General features: G+C 38.1%; 1 protein-coding gene and 2 pseudogenes across 1 annotated transcript; 1 reads left to right on the top strand and 2 right to left on the bottom strand.

Moving 5' to 3' along the window:
* Positions 1-1,001: 1,001 nt before the first annotated feature.
* LOC138927466 (uncharacterized protein DDB_G0290301-like) lies at positions 1,002-1,529 on the bottom strand. Its single transcript, XM_070282746.1, has one exon. It carries the CDS (start codon positions 1,527-1,529, stop codon positions 1,002-1,004), a length of 528 nt encoding a protein of 175 aa, XP_070138847.1.
* A 15,015-nt stretch (positions 1,530-16,544) lies between these two features.
* Positions 16,545-17,577, top strand: LOC122321873 (vesicle transport protein SFT2C-like; annotated as a pseudogene).
* A 31-nt stretch (positions 17,578-17,608) lies between these two features.
* Positions 17,609-19,740, bottom strand: LOC122321874 (U5 small nuclear ribonucleoprotein 40 kDa protein-like; annotated as a pseudogene).
* Between the last annotated feature and the right edge of the window lie 3,000 nt (positions 19,741-22,740).

The following is a 22,740-nucleotide window of genomic DNA, read 5'->3' as shown; positions in this document are numbered from 1 at the left end:
TCTTTAAATGAACCGAACGGTTTTTACTCTGTTTTGATTTCCGAACCCGACGAGAACAATGTTTACGGCATTCAGCATTGGCTTATTAAACTCACGTAGACTGTTTCACTCATAATGTTGTATTTGCTGCCAGTGTCAATCAGGGCCGTATAATTATTACGCTGCATACGAATCTCCTTACACATCGGTATTTTTCCTCAGAAACTTTACGCATATTGATCGGATTTGCTACCGGTTCGATTTGCCAACGTGCAGTTTTTTGAAATATGCCCATAATTATTGCAATTAAAAAACTTTCGGCCGTTACTTCGATTAGCGCACTGAGCGGATGTATGCCCTAAAGCACCGCAGTTAAAACAATTTACTTTTTTTGGACCGACACGTCTTTATGGCCACTACTGTCTTTCGCGTTTAAATATTTAAACTTATCGTCCTGATTTTAGATTTTCCGGATTTTTCGCGAATTTTTTCATAGCACTTCAACTTCTCCTTAAAATCTTTCATGTCCTTCGCATTATACAATATTGATTTGTTAACGCTTAGATCGTTTATGCCATCGATCACATATTGCATAAGCGCACTGCTGTCTACGCTTCCACGAGAAGCAATCTCTTTCATTTTGAGAAGATATTCTTGCACGCTTTCACTGTTTTAATTTTTCTCAGACAGCATTTTATGTATTTGTGCACCATTCACTTCCGCTTTAAACTCGTTGATCAGAGCATTTCTTAACATTTGCCAGCTTCTTATACCACGTTCATCATTATAAACATTTTGGCAAGACTTTGAGGGACCGTTTCGCGAAAAAAAACTTTTGAAGATCATCCCAGTACATAATTGAAGCCATGTCCTCAAAATCATGCACCCACACTTCCACTGCAAGCGTGTCGTCACCGCTAAAGGGTCTATTGAGTCCTCAATATCCGGAAATTCACCGAAAATCGTGGCAAAACCACTCCAAAACCTTTTTACTGAGCTCACATCATGTTTTCGGACGTGACTTAGAGACCTTGGCTTTGGCTCTCTTCTTCTTCTGTTGTTGGTGTTGCTTCCACAGAGCGAAATTCTTCCTCTTCGTCGCTCGAGTTCAGAGCCTTGTTTTCAGCTCTCTCTTGCTCTCTGGCTCTAGTGATCACACGGTTCGGTATACCACTCTCATCATTTTCCTCATCATATTCATCATCTTCGTCATCCTCGTCGTTCTCTTTACCTGCGTCCGGGAGTAAGTTTCCTGCTTGCAAATTTCGAAAAATATAGACCATTAGGTCATCTTTGTCATGCTGCAATCCCAATATGTTGCAAATTACAGCCAAATCGTTGTTGGACAAATTCTCAGCAACATATGAAACTTTTTGTCCAAACTCTTCATCATCTTTGGCAAAGTCAAATCCCTGAAAATTTCGCAGCCGTTTCCTATTATGCCGATCACCGTTGTTTTCATACACAAACATGTGTAAAAGATCCACATTTTTCTTCTTCTCCGTTTTCAATGCCCGCAGCACGGAATCAAAATCACCGAGTTGAGACATTTGTGCAGCCTCGGTATAGTCAAGCTTTTTGTATTGCGAAAATCAATTCCCGTTTTAACACGTTGTTTCACGTCGTTCTTACGCAAGTGTTCGTCGTTCTTTTTCACGTTTTCTCTACCCGTCGTTTACATACACTGATGCGTCGTTATAAATGTATGCGTGTAGATCAGAGTTGTGTGTGTGGCGTCGTCGTCGTTTAAATTAATATGTTCATCATTTTATTAACTTCACTTTATCACGTAGGTTGTGCCCCCATATTTGTGGGATTAGTGTTTCCTTGTAAAATGAGAAAGTCCCACTAGTTTTATTTTAATGTTTTATTGTAATGTTTATTTGATTATATATTGAAAGTTATAAAATAAAGAGTAAGTTAAACGTTTTTAATTGGTTTAAATCGCGCCTTTTTCGTCTTTGTTGAATTGTTCTGCTGCTCGTCGTAATCTCGCGTCTCTCGTCGTCGGTTTCTCGTTCAGTACTTCCGCCAAATCTGCTCTCCACGATAGGGATGGGATAGGTGGAAACAGCGCTGCCAGACCCATTCCCACAACTCGGCCATCCTTCTATGCATTCGTCCCGAATGCGTCGTCGTCGTCGTCCTCAAGACCTAGATGAACCCACGGCTTCATGTACTCAGCACAAGTGGTAGTGAATCTCGGCCCATCAGCAGATACAGTATCTTTCGATACATTTTTCGTCGGCTTCACCTTTGTAACTCGGTAAGGTCCCAAAAACTTTGGCTTCAACTTAAGCCCACCGCCAAGTTGAGTACGCTTTATAGCAACAATATCGCCGACTTTGTATTTTGCTGCAGGTTTGCGTCTGAGATTATACGTGTGCTTGTTTTCGTCCTGCATGACAAGAATCTGTTGCTTGGCTATCTTGCGTATATCGTCTCTATGATCCTGAAACGCTTGGATCAACTCTTGATGTATAATTTCCTTAATCAGTACGTCAGTTTTAGTCCGTAACTTTACGCCTACAAGTAGTTCAAATGGAGTTGTGTGTATACTCCTACAGTACGTCGAGTTAATTGTTTGCTGAACATTGCTCACAAATTTGTACCATTTGCTGGGGTCCTCGATGGATAGTTTGGATAGGACTGATATGATTGTTGCATTGAGGCGCTCCACTTGTCCGTTTGCTCTAGGAAGGCCAGTCGTTATTGCATGAAGTTCGATATTTTCTTTGCTACAATACTGCTTAAACTCATCGGATGTGAAGGCAGTACCACGGTCGGAGATGATTTGCACAGGGTTGCCAAAAATTGCGCTCTGTGCCTCCAGCCTAGGGATGACGTCTTTTGAAGAAGTTGTTTTGGTTGGATACAGCCAGCAGAATTTGGTAAACCCATCAATAACGGCTAGAATGTGTTTATACGTCTTATGTGTTGATTCGAGCGGCCCTAAGAAATCAATATGAAACGTGTGAAGTGGTTCCGCTTCTTTCGGCAAAGGATGCAACTCTCCTTCCTTTTTACCAAGCTTACGGTTAGAGACGATGCATGGAATGCAGCATCTGATCTGTCGTTGTATTTTTTCTTCCAGTTTCGGAATGAAATACTTCTTGGATATAATTTCTTTGGTTTTCTTTACAGAAAAATGTCCTCTTTCATGCGCCTGTCTGATAATTTCGCGTTGAAAAACTGGTGGCACAACTATCAGCTCATCGTCGTCAACTAGCTTGTAAAGGAGACCAGAATTCATGAAAAAATTATTGTGACTCGGCTTCTCATTCAGGATGTCAATAATCGCCTTCAGCTTCCATCCTGCGACTGTATATGTCTTAACTGACTGTGTAATGCTTCGTCAGAGATCTACATTACAGGGTATCTGCTTAAAGCGTCAGCATGACGTATACGTGTTCCCGATCTGTGCTCCACGTCGAAGGTAAACTCTTGAAGTTCGAGAATCCAACGAGCGACTCTAGTGCACACTTCTCTTTTCTCCATGGTATTGGTGAATGCGTTGCAATCGCTAATCAATTTGAAGTTCATACCAAAAAGATAAACTCTAAATTTTCTAAGAGCTTCAACCACCGCCAATATTTCTAACTCGTAACTGGAAAACTTTCTCTCAGCATCAGTCGTTTTCTTGCTCATATAATAGACCGGAAACTTCGTCATGGCTTTGGTTTTGTCGTCAGAGATAGCAATCTTTTGGTCCTGGATCACATGACCTAGAAACTCGATTTTCTTCTTCAAAAAGCAGCATTTTTTGAGATTGATTACTAAACCGAACTCTTCACAACGTCGAATAACAATTTTCAGATTGGTAACAGCTTGTCTTTCGTTTTCAGCAGGAACTATAATGTCGTCTACATATGGAATCGCAATACAAGAACGAGTCAAATCTCGAAAGATGGCGTTGACGTGTCTTTGAAACACACCTGGAGAATTCGTGAGACTTTAAGAAACTGGTACTGGCCATTGTGCGTTACGAAGGATGTAAACTTGCGGCTGTCCTTCTCAACGTTTACGTGGAAAAATCCGTTTTTTAGATCCAGTGTACTAAATATGTGTGCATTTTGAAGACGATCCAATTGGTCTTCAATCAGGGGCAAGGGAATCTCGTACTATTACCTTATTTATTCTCCTGTAATCGATGCATAGACGTGCTGAATTATCACGTTTCTTCACGAGAACGACTGGACTGCTGTACTCGGACTCAGAATGTTCAATGATACCGTCTTTTAGCCACTGTTCAACTTGATCATCAATGACACATCGCTCGGAAAATGCGAATCGACGCGGACGCGAGTGCACAGGAGTGTCATCCTTCAAAACGATACGCATAACAACGTTGGTTGACTTCGTATTCACAGGCTTATAGTTTTTAATTAAGTCGTTCACTTCGCGTTGTGCTTCGAAACTTGCATCTTTGTCAATGTTAATGTTCACGTTTTCACCATTTTCAACATTGGTTTTCATTAATGCCTCTATTTCTACATCCAAGTCCTTGTTGTCTGGCTTTTTGATTTTTATTCCGTCGCGATTTATTTGAATTTCCGCATTGTTACAAAATTCTGCCCCTAACACAACTTCAACGTCCAAAAATTAGATGAAACTACAAGAAAGTTTTCTCGAAAGACTTGCCCGTCCACTTCGAACTTTTCTTTAAATGAACCGAACGGTTTTACTCTGTTTTGATTTCCGAACCCGACGAGAACAATGTTTACGGCATTCAGCATTGGCTTATTTAAACTCACGTAGACTGTTTCACTCATAATGTTGTATTTGCTGCCAGTGTCAATCAGGGCCGTATACTTATTACGCTGCATACGAATCTCCTTACACATCGGTAATTTTTCCTCAGAAACTTTACGCATATTGATCGGATTTGCTACCGGTTCGATTTTGCCAACGGTGCAGTTTTTTGAAATATGCCCATAATTATTGCAATTAAAACACTTTCGGCCGTTACTTCGATTAGCGCACTGAGCGGATGTATGCCCTAAAGCACCGCAGTTAAAACAATTTACTTTTTTTGGACCGGACACGTCTTTATGGCCACTACTGTCTTTCGCGTTTAAATATTTAAACTTCTCGTCCTGATTTTTAGATTTTCCGGATTTTTCGCGAATTTTTTCATAGCACTTCAACTTCTCCTTAAAATCTTTCATGTCCTTCGCATTATACAATATTGATTTGTTAACGCTTAGATCGTTTATGCCATCGATCACATATTGCATAAGCGCACTGCTGTCTACGCTTCCACGAGAAGCAATCTCTTTCATTTTGAGAAGATATTCTTGCACGCTTTCACTGTTTTTAATTTTTCTCTCAGACAGCATTTTATGTATTTGTGCACCATTCACTTCCGCTTTAAACTCGTTGATCAGAGCATTTCTTAACATTTGCCAGCTTCTTATACCACGTTCACTCATTATAAACATTTTGGCAAGACCTTTGAGTGACCGTTTCGCGAAAAAAAACTTTTGAAGATCATCCCAGTACATAATTGAAGCCATGTCCTCAAAATCATGCACCCACACTTCCACTGCAAGCGTGTCGTCACCGCTAAAGGGTCTAATTGAGTCCTCAATATCCCGGAAATTCACCGAAAATCGTGGCAAAACCACTCCAAAACTTTTTACTGAGCTCACATCATTGTTTTCGGACGTGACTGTAGAGACCTTGGCTTTGGCTCTCTTCTTCTTCTGTTGTTGTGTGTTGCTTCCCACAGAGCGAAATTCTTCCTCTTCGTCGCTCGAGTTCAGAGCCTTGTTTTCAGCTCTCTCTTGCTCTCTGGCTCTAGTGATCACACGGTTCGGTATACCACTCTCATCATTTTCCTCATCATATTCATCATCTTCGTCATCTTCGTCGTTCTCTTTACCGGCGTCCGGGAGTAAGTTTCCTGCTTGCAAATTTCGAAAAATATAGACCATTAGGTCATCTTTGTCATGCTGCAATCCCAATATGTTGCAAATTACAGCCAAATCGTTGTTGGATAAATTCTCAGCAACATATGAAACTTTTTGTCCAAACTCTTCATCATCTTTGGCAAAGTCAAATCCCTGAAAATTTTGCAGCCGTTTCCTATTATGCCGATCACCGTTGTTTTCATACACAAACATGTGTAAAAGATCCACATTTTTCTTCTTCTCCGTTTTCAATGCCCGCAGCACGGAATCAAAATCACCGAGTTGAGACATTTGTGCAGCCTCGGTATAGTCAAGCTTTTTGTATTGCGAAAATCAATTCCCGTTTTAACACGTGGTTTCACGTCGTTCTTACGCAAGTGTTCGTCGTTCTTTTTCACGTTTTCTCTACCAGTCGTTTACATACACTCATGCGTCGTTATAAATGTATGCGTGTAGATCAGAGTTGTGTGTGTGGCGTCGTCGTCGTTTAAATTAATATGTTCATCATTTTATTAACTTCACTTTATCACGTAGGTTGTGCCCCCATATTTGTGGGATTAGTGTTTCCTTGTAAAATGAGAAAGTCCCACTAGTTTTATTTTAATGTTTTATTGTAATGTTTATTTGATTATATATTGAAAGTTATAAAATAAAGAGTAAGTTAAACGTTTTTAATTGGTTTAAATCGCGCCTTTTTTGTCTTTGTTGAATTGTTCTGCTGCTCGTCGTAATCTCGCGTCTCTCGTCGTCGGTTTCTCGTTAAGTACTTCCGCCAAATCTGCTCTCCACGATAGGGATGGGATAGGTGGAAACAGCGCTGCCAGACCCATTCCCACATTATGTTATGATATTGTGATGCAGATTCATGGAAAAGAGATCTACAAATCGTTTAAAGTATTCTGTTAAATAACCGGATGATTATTGGCAAAGATATGGCCTTCGCTGGGGGCCACATTGACCATCCATGCATTTTTCAACATTTTGAAGGGGACCCCCAGAAAATTTGACAAAAAATTAAAAAAATATTTTTTTCTGATATTGTGACGCAAATTTATGGAAAATGGAGCTACAAATCGTTTAAGGTATTCCTCTAAAGAACCGGATGATTATTGGCAAAGATATGGCCTTTGCTGGGGGCCACATTGACCATCCATGCATTTTTCAACATTTTGAAGGGGACCCCCAGAAAATTTGACAAAAAATAATATTGTGATGCAGATTCATGGAAAAGAGATCTACAAATCGTTTAAAGTATTCGGCTAAAGAACCGGATGATTTTTGGCAAAGATATGTCCTTCGCAGGGGCCATATTGACCATTGATGCATTTTTCAACATTTTGAAGGGGATCCACAGAAAATTTGACAAAAAATCTAAAAAATATTATGTTCTGATATTGTGATGCAGATTCATGGAAAATAGATCTACAAATCGTTTAAGGTATTCCGCTAAAGAACCGGATGATTATTGGCAAAGATATGGCCTTCGCTGGGGGCCACATTGACCATCCCTGCATTTTCCAACATTTTGAAGGGGACCCCCAGAAAATTTGACAAAAAATCTAAAATATATTATGTTATAAAATTGTGATGCAGATTCATGGAAAAGAGATCTACAACTCGTTTAAAGTATTCTGCTAAAGAACCGGATGATTATTGGCAAAGATATGTCCTTCACAGGGGGCCATATTGACCATTGATGCATTTTTCAACATTTTGAAGGGGATCCACAGAAAATTAGACAAAAAATCTAAAAAATATTATGTTCTGATATTGTGATGCAGATTCATGGAAAATATATCTACAAATCTCTTAAGGTATTCCGTTAAAGAACCGGATGATTATTGGCAAAGATATGGCCTTCGCTGTGGGCCACTTTGACCATCCCTGCATTTTCCAACATTTTGAAGGGGACCCCCAGAAAATTTGACAAAAAATCTAAAATATATTATGTTATAAAATTGTGATGCAGATTCATGGAAAAGAGATCTACAACTCGTTTAAAGTATTCTGCTAAAGAACCGGATGATTATTGGCAAAGATATGTCCTTCACAGGGGGCCATATTGACCATTGATGCATTTTTCAACATTTTGAAGGGGATCCACAGAAAATTAGACAAAAAATCTAAAAAATATTATGTTCTGATATTGTGATGCAGATTCATGGAAAATATATCTACAAATCTCTTAAGGTATTCCGCTAAAGAACCGGATGATTATTGGCAAAGATATGGCCTTCGCAGGGGGCCATATTGACCATTGATGCATTTTTCAACATGTTGAAGGAGATCCACAGAAAATTTGACAAAAAATCTAAAAAATATTATATTATTATATTGTAATGCAGATACATGGAAAAGAGATCTACAAATCGGTTTAAGAATTCCGCTTAAGAATCAGATGATTATTCGCAAAGATATGTCCTTCGCAGGGGGCCATATTGACCATTCATGCATTTTTCAACATTTTGAAAGGGACGCCACAGAAAATAATTTTAGATTTTTTGTCAAATTTTCTAAAATATATTATGTTATGATATTTTGATGCAGATTCATGGAAAAGAGATCTACAAATCGGTTTAAGAATTCCGCTTAAGAATCGGATGATTATTCGCAAAGATATGTCCTTCGCAGGGGGCCATATTGACCATTGATGCATTTTTCAACATTTAGAAGGGGATCCCCCAGAAAATTTGACAAAAAATCGAAAAAAAATTTGGTTCTGATATTGTGATGCAGATTAATGGAAAAGAGATCTACAAATCGGTTTAAGAATTCCGCTTAAGAATCGGATGATTATTGGTAAAGATATGGCCTTCGAAGGCCACATTGACCATCCCTGCATTTTCCAACATTTCGAAGGGGACCCCCCGAAAATTTGACAAAAAATCTAAAATATATTATGTTATGATATTGTGATGCAGATACATGGAAAAGAGATCTACAAATCGGTTTACAAATTCCGCTTAAGAATCAGATGATTATTGGCAAAGATATGTCCTTCGCAGGGGGCCATATTGACCATTGATGCATTTTTCAACATTTTGATGGGGACCCCCAGAAAATTTGACAAAAAATCTAAAATATATTATGTTATGATATTGTGATGCAGATTCATGGAAAAGAGATCTACAAATCGGTTAGGGAATTCCGCTTAAGAATCGGATGAGTATTGGCAAAGATATGTCCTTTGCAGTGGGCCATATTGACCATTCATGCATTTTTCAACATTTTGAAAGGGACGCCACAGAAAATAATTTTAGATTTTTTGTCAAATTTTCTAAAATATATTATGTTATGATATTTTGATGCAGATTAATGGAAAAGAGATCTACAAATCGGTTTAAGAATTCCACTTAAGAATCGGATGATTATTGGCAAAGATATGTCCTTTGCATGGGGGCCATATTGACCATTAATGCATTTTTCAACATTTTGAAGGGGACCACACAGAAAATTTGACAAAAAATCGAAAAAAAATTTGGTTCTGATATTGTGATGCAGATTAATGGAAAAGAGATCTACAAATCGGTTAAGGAATTCCGCTTAAGAATCGGATGATTAGTGGCAAAGATATGTCCTTTGCAGTGGGCCATATTGACCATTCATGCATTTTTCAACATTTTGAAGGGGACCCCACAGAAAATTTGACAAAAAATCTAAAATATATTATGTTGTGATATTGTGGGGCAGATTCATGGAAAAGAGATCTACAAATCGGTTTAAGAATTCCGCTTAAGAATCGAATGATTATTGGAAAAGATATGTCCTTCGCTGGGGGCCACATTGACCATCCCTGCATTTTCCAACATTTTGATGGGACCCCCAGAAAATTTGACAAAAAATCTAAAATATATTATGTTATGATATTGTGATGCAGATACATGGAAAAGAGATCTACAAATCGGTTTAAGAATTCCGCTTAAGAATCGGATGATTATTGGTAAAGATATGGCCTTCGAAGGCCACATTGACCATCCCTGCATTTTCCAACATTTCGAAGGGGACCCCCCGAAAATTTGACAAAAAATCTAAAATATATTATGTTATGATATTGTGATGCAGATTCATGGAAAAGAGATCTACAAATCGGTTTAAGAATTCCGCTTAAGAATCGGATGATTATTGGCAAAGATATGTCCTTTGCAGGGGGCCATATTGACCATTCATGCATTTTTCAACATTTTAAAGGGGACCCCACAGAAAATTTGACAAAAAATCTAAAATATATTATGTTATGATATTGTGATACAGATTCATGGAAAAGAGATCTACAAATCGGTTTAAGAATTCCGCTTAAGAATCGGATGGTTATTGGCAAAGATATGGCCTTCGCTGGGGGCCACATTGACCATCCGTGCATTTTTCAACATTTTAAAGGGGACCCCCAGAAAATTTGACCAAAAATCTAACATTGATTATGTTATGATATTGTGATACAGATTCATGGAAAAGAGATCTACAAATCGGTTTAAGGATTCCGCTTAAGAATCGGATGGTTATTGGCAAAGATATGGCCTTCGCTGGGGGCCACATTGACCATCCGTGCATTTTTCAACATTTTGAAGGGGACCCCCAGAAAATTTGACAACAAATCTAAAAAATATTATGTTCTGATATTGTGATGCAGATTCATGAAAAAGAGATCTACAAATCGGTTAAAGAATTCCGCTTAAGAATCGGATGATTATTGGCAAAGATATGGCCTTCGAAGGCCACATTGACCATCCCTGCATTTTCCAACATTTCGAAGGGGACCCCCCGAAAATTTGACAAAAAATCTAAAATATATTATGTTATGATATTGTGATGCAGATACATGGAAAAGAGATCTACAAATCGGTTTAAGAATTCCGCTTAAGAATCAGATGATTATTGGCAAAGATATGTCCTTCGCAGGGGGCCATATTGACCATTGATGCATTTTTCAACATTTTGATGGGGACCCCCAGAAAATTTGACAAAAAATCTAAAATATATTATGTTATGATATTGTGATGCAGATTCATGGAAAAGAGATCTACAAATCGGTTTAAGAATTCCGCTTATGAATCGGATGATTATTGGTAAAGATATGGCCTTCGAAGGCCACATTGACCATCCCTGCATTTTCCAACATTTCGAAGGGGACCCCCCGAAAATTTGACAAAAAATCTAAAATATATTATGTTATGATATTGTGATGCAGATTCATGGAAAAGAGATCTACAAATCGGTTTAAGAATTCCGCTTAAGAATCGGATGATTATTGGCAAAGATATGGCCTTCGAAGGGGGCCACATTGACAATCCATGCATTTTTCAACATTTTGAAGGGGATCCCCCAGAAAATTTGACAAAAAATCTAAAATATACTTTGTTCTGATATTGTGATGCAGTCCCAGTCGATTACTTTGCAGCGCACACACACACAGACATGGATACATGATAGTACAAATACAGATGCAACGCCTGGACTTGGACCTATACTAATGGCCCAGCACTGTGGGGCAGGTTCTGTTTCCCCTCGTCTCGCCATTGCCTTCTCGCTACCCCTCTTCTACCGATCTTGGTGTTTCGAATTCGTAACTTTTCGTATCGTTTCGTTTTGGTTCACTTGAGGTTGAAAATTGCACAGATGCGCCAAAGTTCTCTTCATTTTTTTCGTTGTTTTTGTTATTTGCATTTTTGCAAGGAGAGAGCTTTTTTGCATTTTTATTCTCCGTTCAGCAAGTGCATTTACTCATCTGGCCTAACGGTTCGGCTAAACTTTGTGCCTCACCACGACCCTCAAAAGCTTATTCTTCTTTCGGTGCAGACAGACAGAGACATTGATTTCGAACGGTAATAGAGTGTGCGGGGGTTAATGTGTGTGTGTGAGTGTGTGCATATCCTTTCAGTACCATACCTCAAGGATTACTCAAGGAAACGTCTCAAGGAAATAGTATTGCCCCCCAAGGAATCCTCGGGGTATGTTTCATACAAACCATCGAGGAATTTCCATAGAAGAGTTCCTCGCATCGAGAAATTCAAACAACTCAAGGAATACTCCAGGATTCCTGCAGTTATTCGAAGAGCATTTTGAACTAAATACCCCAGGGAATCCCTGGGGTAAACTCTCAGGAATCTTTGAGGAAATACCCCAAGGAATACCTGGGGTATACTCTGAGGAATCTTTGAGGAAATACCTCAAGGAATCCCTGGGGTATACCGTGAGGAATCTGTAAGGAATTTAACCCCCCCCCCTTTTTCCAATTCAATAAAAAAGAATTCAAAAAAATTATAAAAAAAAATTTGTTTTCAATTCAAAATGGCGGAGATATGAACATCGGCGATCATGGGTTTTTCCGGAGTGCTCCTTGATGGTGGGCATTTTCAATTTTTTTCAGAAATTTGTGTCAATTTTCATCAGAAAAAAGTAAACATTTTTTTTTAAAAAGTGATAAATTTAGAACAGAGTGACGGCGCCGTTTTAGAAAAAAAAAAAATTACGCAAATGAGAGCACTTCAAAACTTGACTCAATGTTTTGGGCAAAAAATGTCGTACTAAAAATTGCATAAAAAAATTTCTATCCATTGGATCGAAAAAATCCTACGTCACTCTGTGGATCCATGTAAGAAGATGTGTTTCAAATTTCAAGTCAATCGGTTGAACAGTTTTTGAGTTATCATGCCCACCGTCTTGAAAAAAGTGGTTTCGAGAAAAACGGAAAAGAAGAAAAAGAAGTGTCTTAGGTGCCCTCCTGCCGTGCCGACTTCAAATAAACCATAATTATCAAGTTATTGTCTTCGGGGACGTCTTAAAATACGCGTCTTTTAAATTAAGTAAAAAAAAAAAATCGATTTTTTGAAAATTTCAGGGTGGCGTGACCCCTTAATTTTCCCTCTTAGCCAGAATTTCTCTTCTTGAGGCCCCTGGAAGTTTCCTTGATTTCTCCCGCCCGGAAAGGCCCACAACCTGCTCTTAAAATACTTACACCATTGGAGTGGATTTCTTTGGCTGATCATTGGAGCATCCTTATTCGCAGCTTGTTGTTGTTTTTTTGTTGTATTTTTTTTATAAACCCGCTTTGAACTGTATTCGAAATTTGGGCATTTTACTGGATTTTTTGAGAAGCTTTTTCCAACTTTAGTTGCTTATTTTTTCGAAAACCTCCAAAAAAGGCGCGTCGCTAGCCCGTTTTAAGTTCTGCTCCGACTTTCTACCGCCCGAACCGGACCGATCTCGAACCGATACCGAGTCCAAAATATATAACCGATTTAGATCTCTAGAAGGGTGTGATGAGGGGGTACCTCCTTGTTGTGAAGATTTTGGTTTTTTTTATTTGAATTTTTGTTGCGAATTAAATTTGACAGAAAAAAAGGCATCACAAAAATAGAATTGAAAAACAATAAAAAAATTACAAATTTTTTTTTACTTTATTGGCTCGATTTCCATTTGCATTTGCGATTGCCTTTTGTTTTTGTTTCTTTTTTTTATTGTATTTGATTTGTATTTTAATCGTGTTGTGGTTCCTGTTCTTGTTGCTGTTGTTATTGCGGTGTTGGTGTTATTAATGCATTTTCACACAAACTCACATAACTCGCGGCGCACAGATACACCAACGCTCTCACACACGCACGCGCACTCAGAGATAGATGGGGAGACGGGAGGGGCCACTCTTGCCGTATTTATATTTATTTTTTTTTGTTTAGATAACAATTTTTATTTATTTTTTTCTTGTGTGTGTTTTGGCGGCGTTTTTATTTAATTGCCCGCCGCTACTGTTTTACTTTTTGTTTTCTTTTTTTTTTTTTTTTTTTGCTCGCCTGGACGCGCGCGCTGTCCGTTGCGACTTCACTCCGTTTGGCCTTTTTTTTCAGTGTGACCGTAGTGCCTAGAAAAAAATTGGCCACCATTTGCCGCTGCTGCCTTAAGAGTTGCCACCCATGCACTATTTGACATGGTCTGTAAATTGCTTTACGGTCACACTAAGTCTAACCGGTTTGCTTAACTAACCGGTTAACTCGATTCGGAGAGGGAAAATTTAAAAAATTAGAATTAAGCAAAGACATATATTTTTTTTTTGTAATAGCAGGATAACGTTTATTTAAAACTGTCCTTTAGGGACAACCATTAAATGTTATCACATAAACTTCACTTATAGATAATTTTAAATATTAATATGGTAGAAATAAATTAGAGTAGTAAGGGGAGGTCCAGTGGGTGTGTCCTTTTTAGTCTTCTGGGCTGCTCGCTGTTGTCCAGCAGGGACCTGGCCAACAGGTTCGGGTGATTATGAAGCCTCTGCATGTAACGTGCGCTGCTTCTTTGTATCTCGTCCTTGACCCAAGGGAAATTGAGAACCTCGTGGATGGTGCGATTGTCATGATAGACGCGGGCCCCAGTGGCGATTCGAAGGGGTCTATTTTCGAAAGCTTGTATAGTTCGGACATTCGTCTTGCTCGCAGTGCCCCAGAGCTGTATGCCGTACGTCCAGATAAATGAGGAGTTTAGTGGAAGTTCTCAGCTTCGATCTCCTACCCATGAGCCAGTAGAAGGATCGAAGTCTTTGTTCAGCCTGTTTCCTCTTCTTAATCAGATGGGGCCTCCAGGTGAGCCTCCTGTCTAGGGTGAATCCCTAATCCATAAGACATATATTTTGAGACAAGATAGAAAAATAAAATAAATTTATTAATTTCTTAGTCATAGGTTTTGTTAGCCTTTCTACAATCTTTGATAATTAATTAAAAAAATTAAAACAAAAAAAAATAAAAAAAAAAAATTAACAATTTTGGAAAAAATTAATAATATAATTATTTATTCATTATATTATAATTAAAATTACAAGGATTTAAGAAGAAATAATTATAAATAGAAGTGGGAGTCTTTTACGTGGATGATTTGACCACAGTCTTTTGTTATAATTTTTAATAAAATATAAAATTAAAAAATTAATGAATAAAAATGAAAAAAACGAATTGAAAACTAAAAGAAAAATAAGGTGATGAAGATGAACAAGATGAGGTCCCAAAGAAGATCCCGAAGATAAAACACAAAAAAAATTATAAAATATATAAGAAAATAAATAAAAAGAAAAGAAAATAAAAAAAGAAATAAAAAAAATAAGATAAAAGTGAAACCGATTGGAAAAAACATTGTTCATTGTTTGTAATTTAATTTAAAATAAGAAAATAAATAAATATCAGAGAAGTCGGGCAGCAAAAAGTTTTTTTTTTTTATATAAAAATATTGGGAAAAAATTGTTAAAAATAGTTATATATGAAATATAGTTTTATTTAAAATAAGAAAATAAATAAATATCAGAGAAGTCGAGAAGTATTTATAATATCACCACATTATTATTATATAAAATTAATTGTTGAAAGATTAATTTGGATTTAATTGATGACCCTCTTGAGTGCTTTCGCCATCCTGGAGTACAACGGCTATGGGCCAATTGAAGAGAGTGAACCGGTAATTGTTTTATTTAGTTAAATAATATATATAAATAATATAATAATATTTAGTTAAATTTCATTTTTAATGGTAAAAACAAATAAAAAATATATATAAAAAAAAGTGGACAAAATATATCCTCGGCAAGGATATAAAATTAACAAAGGATAAATAAGAGCAGGGGGTGTCTTAAACGTCGAAGATTGGAAAAGTCCAAAGTAAAATTAAAAAATCAACGAATTAAAATGGAAAAAAACAAATTGAAAACTAAACAAAAAACAAGATGATGGGCAAGCTGGACAAAATGAAGAACAAAATAAGGCGACGAAGGTCCCGAAGATAAAAAAAAAAAAATTATAAAATATATAATAAAATAAATAAAAAGAAAATAAAATAAAAAAAGATAAATAAATAATTAATGGCCATATTAAGTGCGTTTGGAACCCTTGAATTTAACGGCTATTTTATTTCGTTAGATATATGGTTAAAAGAGAAGGAGGTGTCTCAAACGTTGGAGATTGGAATAGACCACAGTGTTTTATTATTTTTGATAAAATGTAAAATTAAAAAATCAACGCATTAAAATGGAAAAAACGAATTTAAAAATAAAAAAAAGAAGATGATGTTGGGCAAGCTCGACAAAATGAAGAACAAAATGAGGAGACCAAGGTCCCGAAGATGTAAAATAAAAAAATTATAAAATATTTAATAAAATAAATAAAAAGCAAAAAAAGGATAAATAAGAGAAGGGGGTGTTTTAAACGTTGGAGATTGGAAAAGACCACAGTCATTTATCATTTTTAATAAAATGTAAAATAAAAAATGGAATAAAATAAAAATAAATATATGTATAAGATCCATATCATCGTCGAGATCATCGTCTCCAGATCACCCATATGGTTGAAAAATAAAAAAAAATTAAATATAGACGAAAATAAATGAAAATCAGAAGGCCGTTGATTCGACAATGAAATGTTCGTTGTTAATTGTTTAATTTAAAATGAGAAAATAAATAAATATCAGAGAAGTCGAAAAGAAAAAAATAAAAAGAATGCAAAAAATAAAATGTGGCTCCTTGAGCGGCTGAGCTCCGACTGATTGAAAAGAAATGCTTTTGCCCCTTATATACCCCACATTTTGGCCAGAAAATCGAATGCAAAGCCTTCTTGGTTTGGAATAAACTTAAAAGCGATTAAAAATTGGGCGCGAAAGGCGATAACAATAACCGATAACAACGGAAAACCAACCTACTATGTCTAAAAGCAGGTTGGCATCGCTGGCGACACGCAGGCGTTAGTACCTTTCCGCATGTTTTGTTTTGTTTCTGACACGACACACGATAAATAAGAAAATTATTATTTTTAAGAAAAAGTTGTGAAAAACTACTTTAGCCATGAGTAGTTTAAAGTCCGATTTGGATGAATATTTATTGCTGCAGAGTGATCAGAAGAGCTTCAATGTGAAGCTGCCACAGTTGAAGGTCCCAAGTCTGGGACTATTTTCCAAAAACACAGAGCCGGAGGCCAATAGCTGGCTAAAGGACACCCAGGACTCCTGTTGTCCCAAACTGGTAGGATTACATTGAGTCCTAAACCCTAAATAATTTATTTATAATCCATTTTCGTTTATATTTCAGTCGCGACTGCAGAGAATTGTGGGTTTTGTAGCCTGTTTGGGAATGGGAGGACTCTGCATATCCCTATCGACTCCCTATCGACTATATTCCCGTTCTTATCTTGAAAGCCCGAAAGTTTGCCTTGCTCTACACCCTGGGCAGTCTCTTCTTTATACTAAGCTTTTGCTTTTTGTCCGGATTCGGAGCCTTTCTGCGACAGATGTTCTCAAAGCCGAGACTCCTGACTTCCATATCGTACAGTTCCTGCCTGTTGTTAACCCTGTATTGGGCCTTGGTAGCCAAAAGCACCGCATTCACAGTTCTGTTTGCTGTGGCGCAAATAATAGCATTACTTTGGGCAATTGTTCAAGACCAGCGTTTCGGCCTCGACAAGGGCGCTGCCAGTATAAGCCACGAAGAGCAATAAAACAAAACGAATCATCTCCAACCACCGCAGCAACGAACGATATAACTTATTTAACTCATTGATCCAAAATATAACTTATTTGTGATATAACGCCTCCCAAAAGTAACCATATTGTTTTTTTAATTATTTTCTCAACTTACTCATTGGGAAAATCAATGCTCGCTTATCAGAAATTGCAATTATAAATGCGAACTATGACGCGATTCTGCTACGCTGGAAGACTCTCTTTATAGATTGGTCTTTTACGACGCAATTGTATATATGGGGGGAGGGTTATATTAAAATTATTTATTTGTATCTTGATCATAAAACTAATCTTCGATTTCTCCATTTTGTCATTCCACTGGAGTCTCCAGCAGTGGGCCTATCCTTTGACTTGGCTTCTCCATAGGTCAGTCCTCAATCTCGCCCAGATACAAGGTTTTATCGCTGGATCCAGACAAAATTAAAGGTTCTTGCGGACTGAAATCCACATCGTTTACACTGCCATTATGTCCTGGCAGCTTGTATAGAATGCGCCTCGTGTTGACATCCCAAATGTAGACATGCCGATCGGCCGAACCGCAGGATATTTTGTCGCTTCCCGGTGACCAAGCGCAGCGAAGCAGATTCTTCTCAAAGTTGTGCTGATGGCCCTGGAATACCTTTACACACCTCTCGCCAGGAGCATAGGGCCTCACGTCCCACACTCTCAGCGTGTTGTCCATAGCATTGGTAAGGACGAAATCACCTTCCGGCGACAGCGCCATGCCGGTAACAGTATCTGCATGTCCTCTCAAAGTATGCAGAACCGCCTGCTTTCGAATATCCCAAATTTTCAGTTCATTATCGATGCCTCCGGTGATTACTTGTTCTCCGGTGTCACCAAAACAAACTGCAGTCACCTGGAAGGGAGACTCCAGGGTATGGACGGCGTGTTTCTTCCTCGCATCCCAGATCTTTATGGTCCTGCACACTGTTCACAAAGTTCCCGTGACCCTTGAAGCGTCGCTGCCGTTGACCCGTAACAATGTCCCAAATGGCTAGAGTTTTGTCCGTCGAGCAGGAGAATATATATGCGAACCATACGGCGTAAAATGGGCTTCCATTACAGCGCCACTGTATCCGGATAGAGCCATTATATTCTCACAGTCACCGTAAACCTGCCAGATGTCTGCAAAACAATAATAATGAATGAAAAGAATATACAAAACTGACTCAAAATTTCACTCACGAATCTGCCTATCAAAGCCGGAGGATAGCAGCATCTCTCCCTCCGGATGAAATTCTGTGGTAAAGATCTCTCCTTCATGACCCTCCAGTTGCATTATGGGTGCCTGAAGGTTCGAAGTACGTCTAACACCCTAAAAAATATCATAAAAGTATAAAATTAAAATTTTCTTAATATTTTCGCCGTGCTTCTTCTTGCCACCACGCTTACCGATTCCAGGAGCGCTTTGTCCCTATTTGTGTAGGCTACAGTTCAGTACAGTACAGTACAGTACAGGGCCAGAACCACGCTGTTATTGGGTTATTTAAATATTTTTAGACGTCCCAGTCGAGAACTTCGCAGCGCACACACACACACAGACATGGATACATGATAGTACAAATACAGATGCAACGCCTGGACTTGGACCTATATCAATGGTCCAGCACTGTGGGGCAGGTTCTGTTTCCCCTCGTCTCGCCATTGCCTTCTCGCTACCCCTCTTCTACCGTCCTTGGTGTTTCGTATTCGTAACTTTTCGTATCGTTTCGTTTGGCTTCGTTTTGGTTCACTTGAGGTTGAAAATTGCACAGATGCGCCAAAGTTCTTTTCATTTTTTTCGTTGTTTTTGTTATTTGCATTTTTGCAAGGAGAGAGCTTTATTGCACTTATTCTCCGTTCAGCGAGTGCATTTAGTCATCTGGCCTAACGGTTCGGCTAAACTTTGTCCCTCACCACGACCCTCAAAAGCTTATTCTTCTTTCGGTGCCGACAGACAGAGACATTGATTTCGAACGGTAACAGAGTGTGCGGGGGTTAATGTGTGTGTGTGAGTGTGTGCATATGGTAAATGTCCAATTGTAGATATAGGGGTGGAACAAAATATTGTTGGGGTTGGTCAGGATGAGACAGCTTTTTTTTTTTATTGTTATTGTTATCTTGGAGATAAAAGAGGTAGTCTATAATATTAGAAATTAATGCTTATTAAGATAAAAATATTAAAATTTATAAACTAGTTAGAAGTAAGATGCTTAGCAGAATAGAAATAGAAATGTTAGAAATGTTGTCACTATGATTGTTGCGGGAATTCGAAGTTTTTTAGCGCCGCCAGAGTAATTATGAGTAATGAGTAAACTTAATTCTATATTCTCACATTTCGTCCGCTTCCCTCGAGTGTCAAATAGAAAAGAAAATTGAGGCACATGGTTACCGTCTGAGTTAACAGAGATTCAACACCCGCTTAAACTATCAGTTCTGCAACTTCGGCGTTGCCGGATGCCGCGGGATCAGTTTCGATATCTATCGTAGGACTCCCTCTCGATAGGTGGAACTGCCTGCTTCGTCGCGGGTCTTGTATAAACGCCAGATTGGGTCCTCACGGCGGCGCTCCTCACTTGACCGTCCGAGCTAAGGTTCACCTTCAGGACTCTTCCTTTCGGCCACTAGCTCCGCGGCTGTCCGGGATCGCACACATACACGATGTCCCCTCTACAAGAGGAGGAATGTACTGCATTAACAGCTGCTTTTGCAACCACGCTTATCAACACTCTTTCTCGGCTGTTAGTACCATCGATAGTAACAAAAATACTAACTATCAGTTAATAACTAGTAGCCACAGTTACAGTAGCAACGCTGCAGAACTGGAGGCCAACGATTGGCCATGGGTATGTGCTTACCTCGCCGATCACTACATGGGTACTTACTAAAGTGACCCTATAGTAAACGACGGTCGAACCACCTAGTCGACTCGAGTTTGCGATTGACCCTAGGTAAGTGCTTACCTCGTCGATCACTACATGGGTACTTACTAAAGTGACCATATAGTAAACGAACGTCGAACCACCTAGTCGATTCGATTTAGCGATTAGCCCTGGGTAAGTGCTTACCTCATCGATAACTACATGGGTACTTACTAGATTAACCCTATAGTAATCGAACGTCGAACCACCCAGTTAATAAACATATGCGCATTAGCGCATAAGTACAAAATAACGGCAAGCATCGCTTTTGTTTTTGTTATTTTGTGGAAACAGCATACACAAGATTAAAAACAAAACTTCGATCATGCTTTACATCGCTGTTTGCTTACGCGTCTTCGGTGCACTGCTTACAAAAACAATTGTCCAGAAAGAACAGTTTGTTTTATTTTGTGCTACTCTTTCGCTCAAACGCAACTGTGTTTGCTGGCTGTCGAAAGCATTTGAGCTAAGAAGTGCAAAGCGGATCAATCGATTATTAGGTGAGTGACTTAAAAAATAATATATGTTTGTAATATAAAATATGTTTATGTTTATTTTATGTATAAATATGTATAAATATATTTTAGCTAATGAAGTGGTCTGGGCGAATAATGTGGATGGCGTTCAGGGGAAAGGTGCCCTAAGAAAAGAATAAAATTTTTTGGCGTTAGTATTTGTATTTATTGTATTTGTATTTTAAAAGATAATTGTTTAATAATCATTATACACTTTAATCTATTAAAACTTGTTTAATCCTTTTTATTTCTAGATTCAATAACTGCAGTCGGCGGTATTGGCCCAGGTGAGGAACAATTGAGAAAGGCCCTGCAGCTCCAAAAAAAGAGATTTTAAAAACTCAAGCAGCCTAAAAGTAATGAAAGAACAAACCCCGTTATAAAAAAAAAAATTTTAAACTAAATAAAAACTGTAATTGCAATTGTACATGTTTTTTAATTTATAATGGCAGGCCCCTCCATGGGGTCCAATGTAAGTACTTACTTCACCGACCTCTTCATGGGGTCCGATGTAAGCACTTATTTTACCGGCCGTTCCATGGGGTCTATTGTAAATAGTTTCTTTAAAGACCCTAATATGATGCACTATTTCACTAGTTCGTGGGTAATCGAGGCGGTGGCGATTGACCCTTTCGCGGACATTTCATACAAAAATGGAAATTAAAAAACGCGTGGCTAGACGCCACTTTGTAAGTAGTGGTGGTCTGCTGGTAAGTGCTTATTTCACCAGCAACGAACTAGTGCTCAGAACTGCAGGGAATAACTACTAAAATAGTAGTAAAAAACGTAGTGTCTGCTACATCATTTAGCTTTTGTCCGAATGAACTTGGTAACTTGAATTTGGGCTAAATTAAACTAAACCGTCTTCTTCCCCGAAACACGCAGTATATGTTTTATAAGTCGGAACGACCGGGATCGGCTGACTGTATCCTATAGCTGCCATATAACTGATTGATCGGAAATGGTATAACTTTGGTGTTTTTAGAGTTAAAGAGTTTCAACATTTTTTGATCAAGTTGTTTATCAAATTTTACAGAGATCTATTTTTGGCAAAATAATACAACCTACCAAATTTTATAAGGATCGGAAATGTACGTCAAACTAGCGTCGCTCAGTTAGCGTCGAAGTGGAACGGTGGAATTGGAGCACAGCAACGAATATTTTGTTTTTCAATTATTTCCGTATTTAGCCACTAAATTTAATCAAATAAACACTAGAATTATTTCAAATTGAATAAACTATTGTTTTTTCTTACTTTGAGCGGGTTCTTCACTCTTTAAGTAGCTTAAAAATGGGGTTGAAAAATTGCCCCTACAATGTATTGAGCATTATCTCAGAAATAAGAGGATGCGCCAATAAGCACGATACACCAGCTTATAGCCCATTCTTTTGAGAATATGCCCTGAAAATTTCATTAAAATCGTTCCCTACGTTTTGGAGCAAATCGACTAAAAGTCGACCAACCCGGCTAACAGCCCATACAAAAATGACCCCAAAAAATTGTTTTTAAAATTGTGAAGCTCCAAGAGGATGCGCCAATATGCACGGTAGTGGAGTCGATGTAGGACCTTTTCAAGTATGTATGGACCAAAAATCATACAAATCGTTCCCACAGATTTTGAGAAAATCGAATTACAGTTTCCCATATAATTTGAACTAATAAGAGGAGCGTCAACCAGTGAACCGGAACCAGTCCGCAAAAAGTTCATTGAACTAGTTTAAAAATACTATATGGCTCTGTTAGACTTATTAAGTCCTTCACAGAGGATGCGCCATTATGCACGGTATACCGTTGAAAAGCTTATTTTATACAGAACATTATAAGACAACTTTTATTTAAATCGCTCCCACAGATTTAAAGAAATCAAGTCCCGAAAATTTCAGACCCTGATTCACCAACACTGGCCATTAACAGCATCACATATTTCTGCGCTGCCTAGCACGGCGCTA

This window comes from Drosophila bipectinata, unplaced genomic scaffold (genome assembly GCF_030179905.1).
Source record: "Drosophila bipectinata strain 14024-0381.07 unplaced genomic scaffold, DbipHiC1v2 scaffold_269, whole genome shotgun sequence".
In the NCBI taxonomy this organism is placed as follows: Eukaryota; Metazoa; Arthropoda; class Insecta; order Diptera; family Drosophilidae; genus Drosophila; species Drosophila bipectinata.
This window is presented reverse-complemented; position numbering and strand designations above follow the sequence as displayed.

Coding starts and splice junctions, on each gene's coding strand:
- LOC138927466 (XM_070282746.1), bottom strand. CDS start 1,529: ATGTCTCAACTCGGTGATTTTGATTCCGTGCTGCGGGCATTGAAAACG.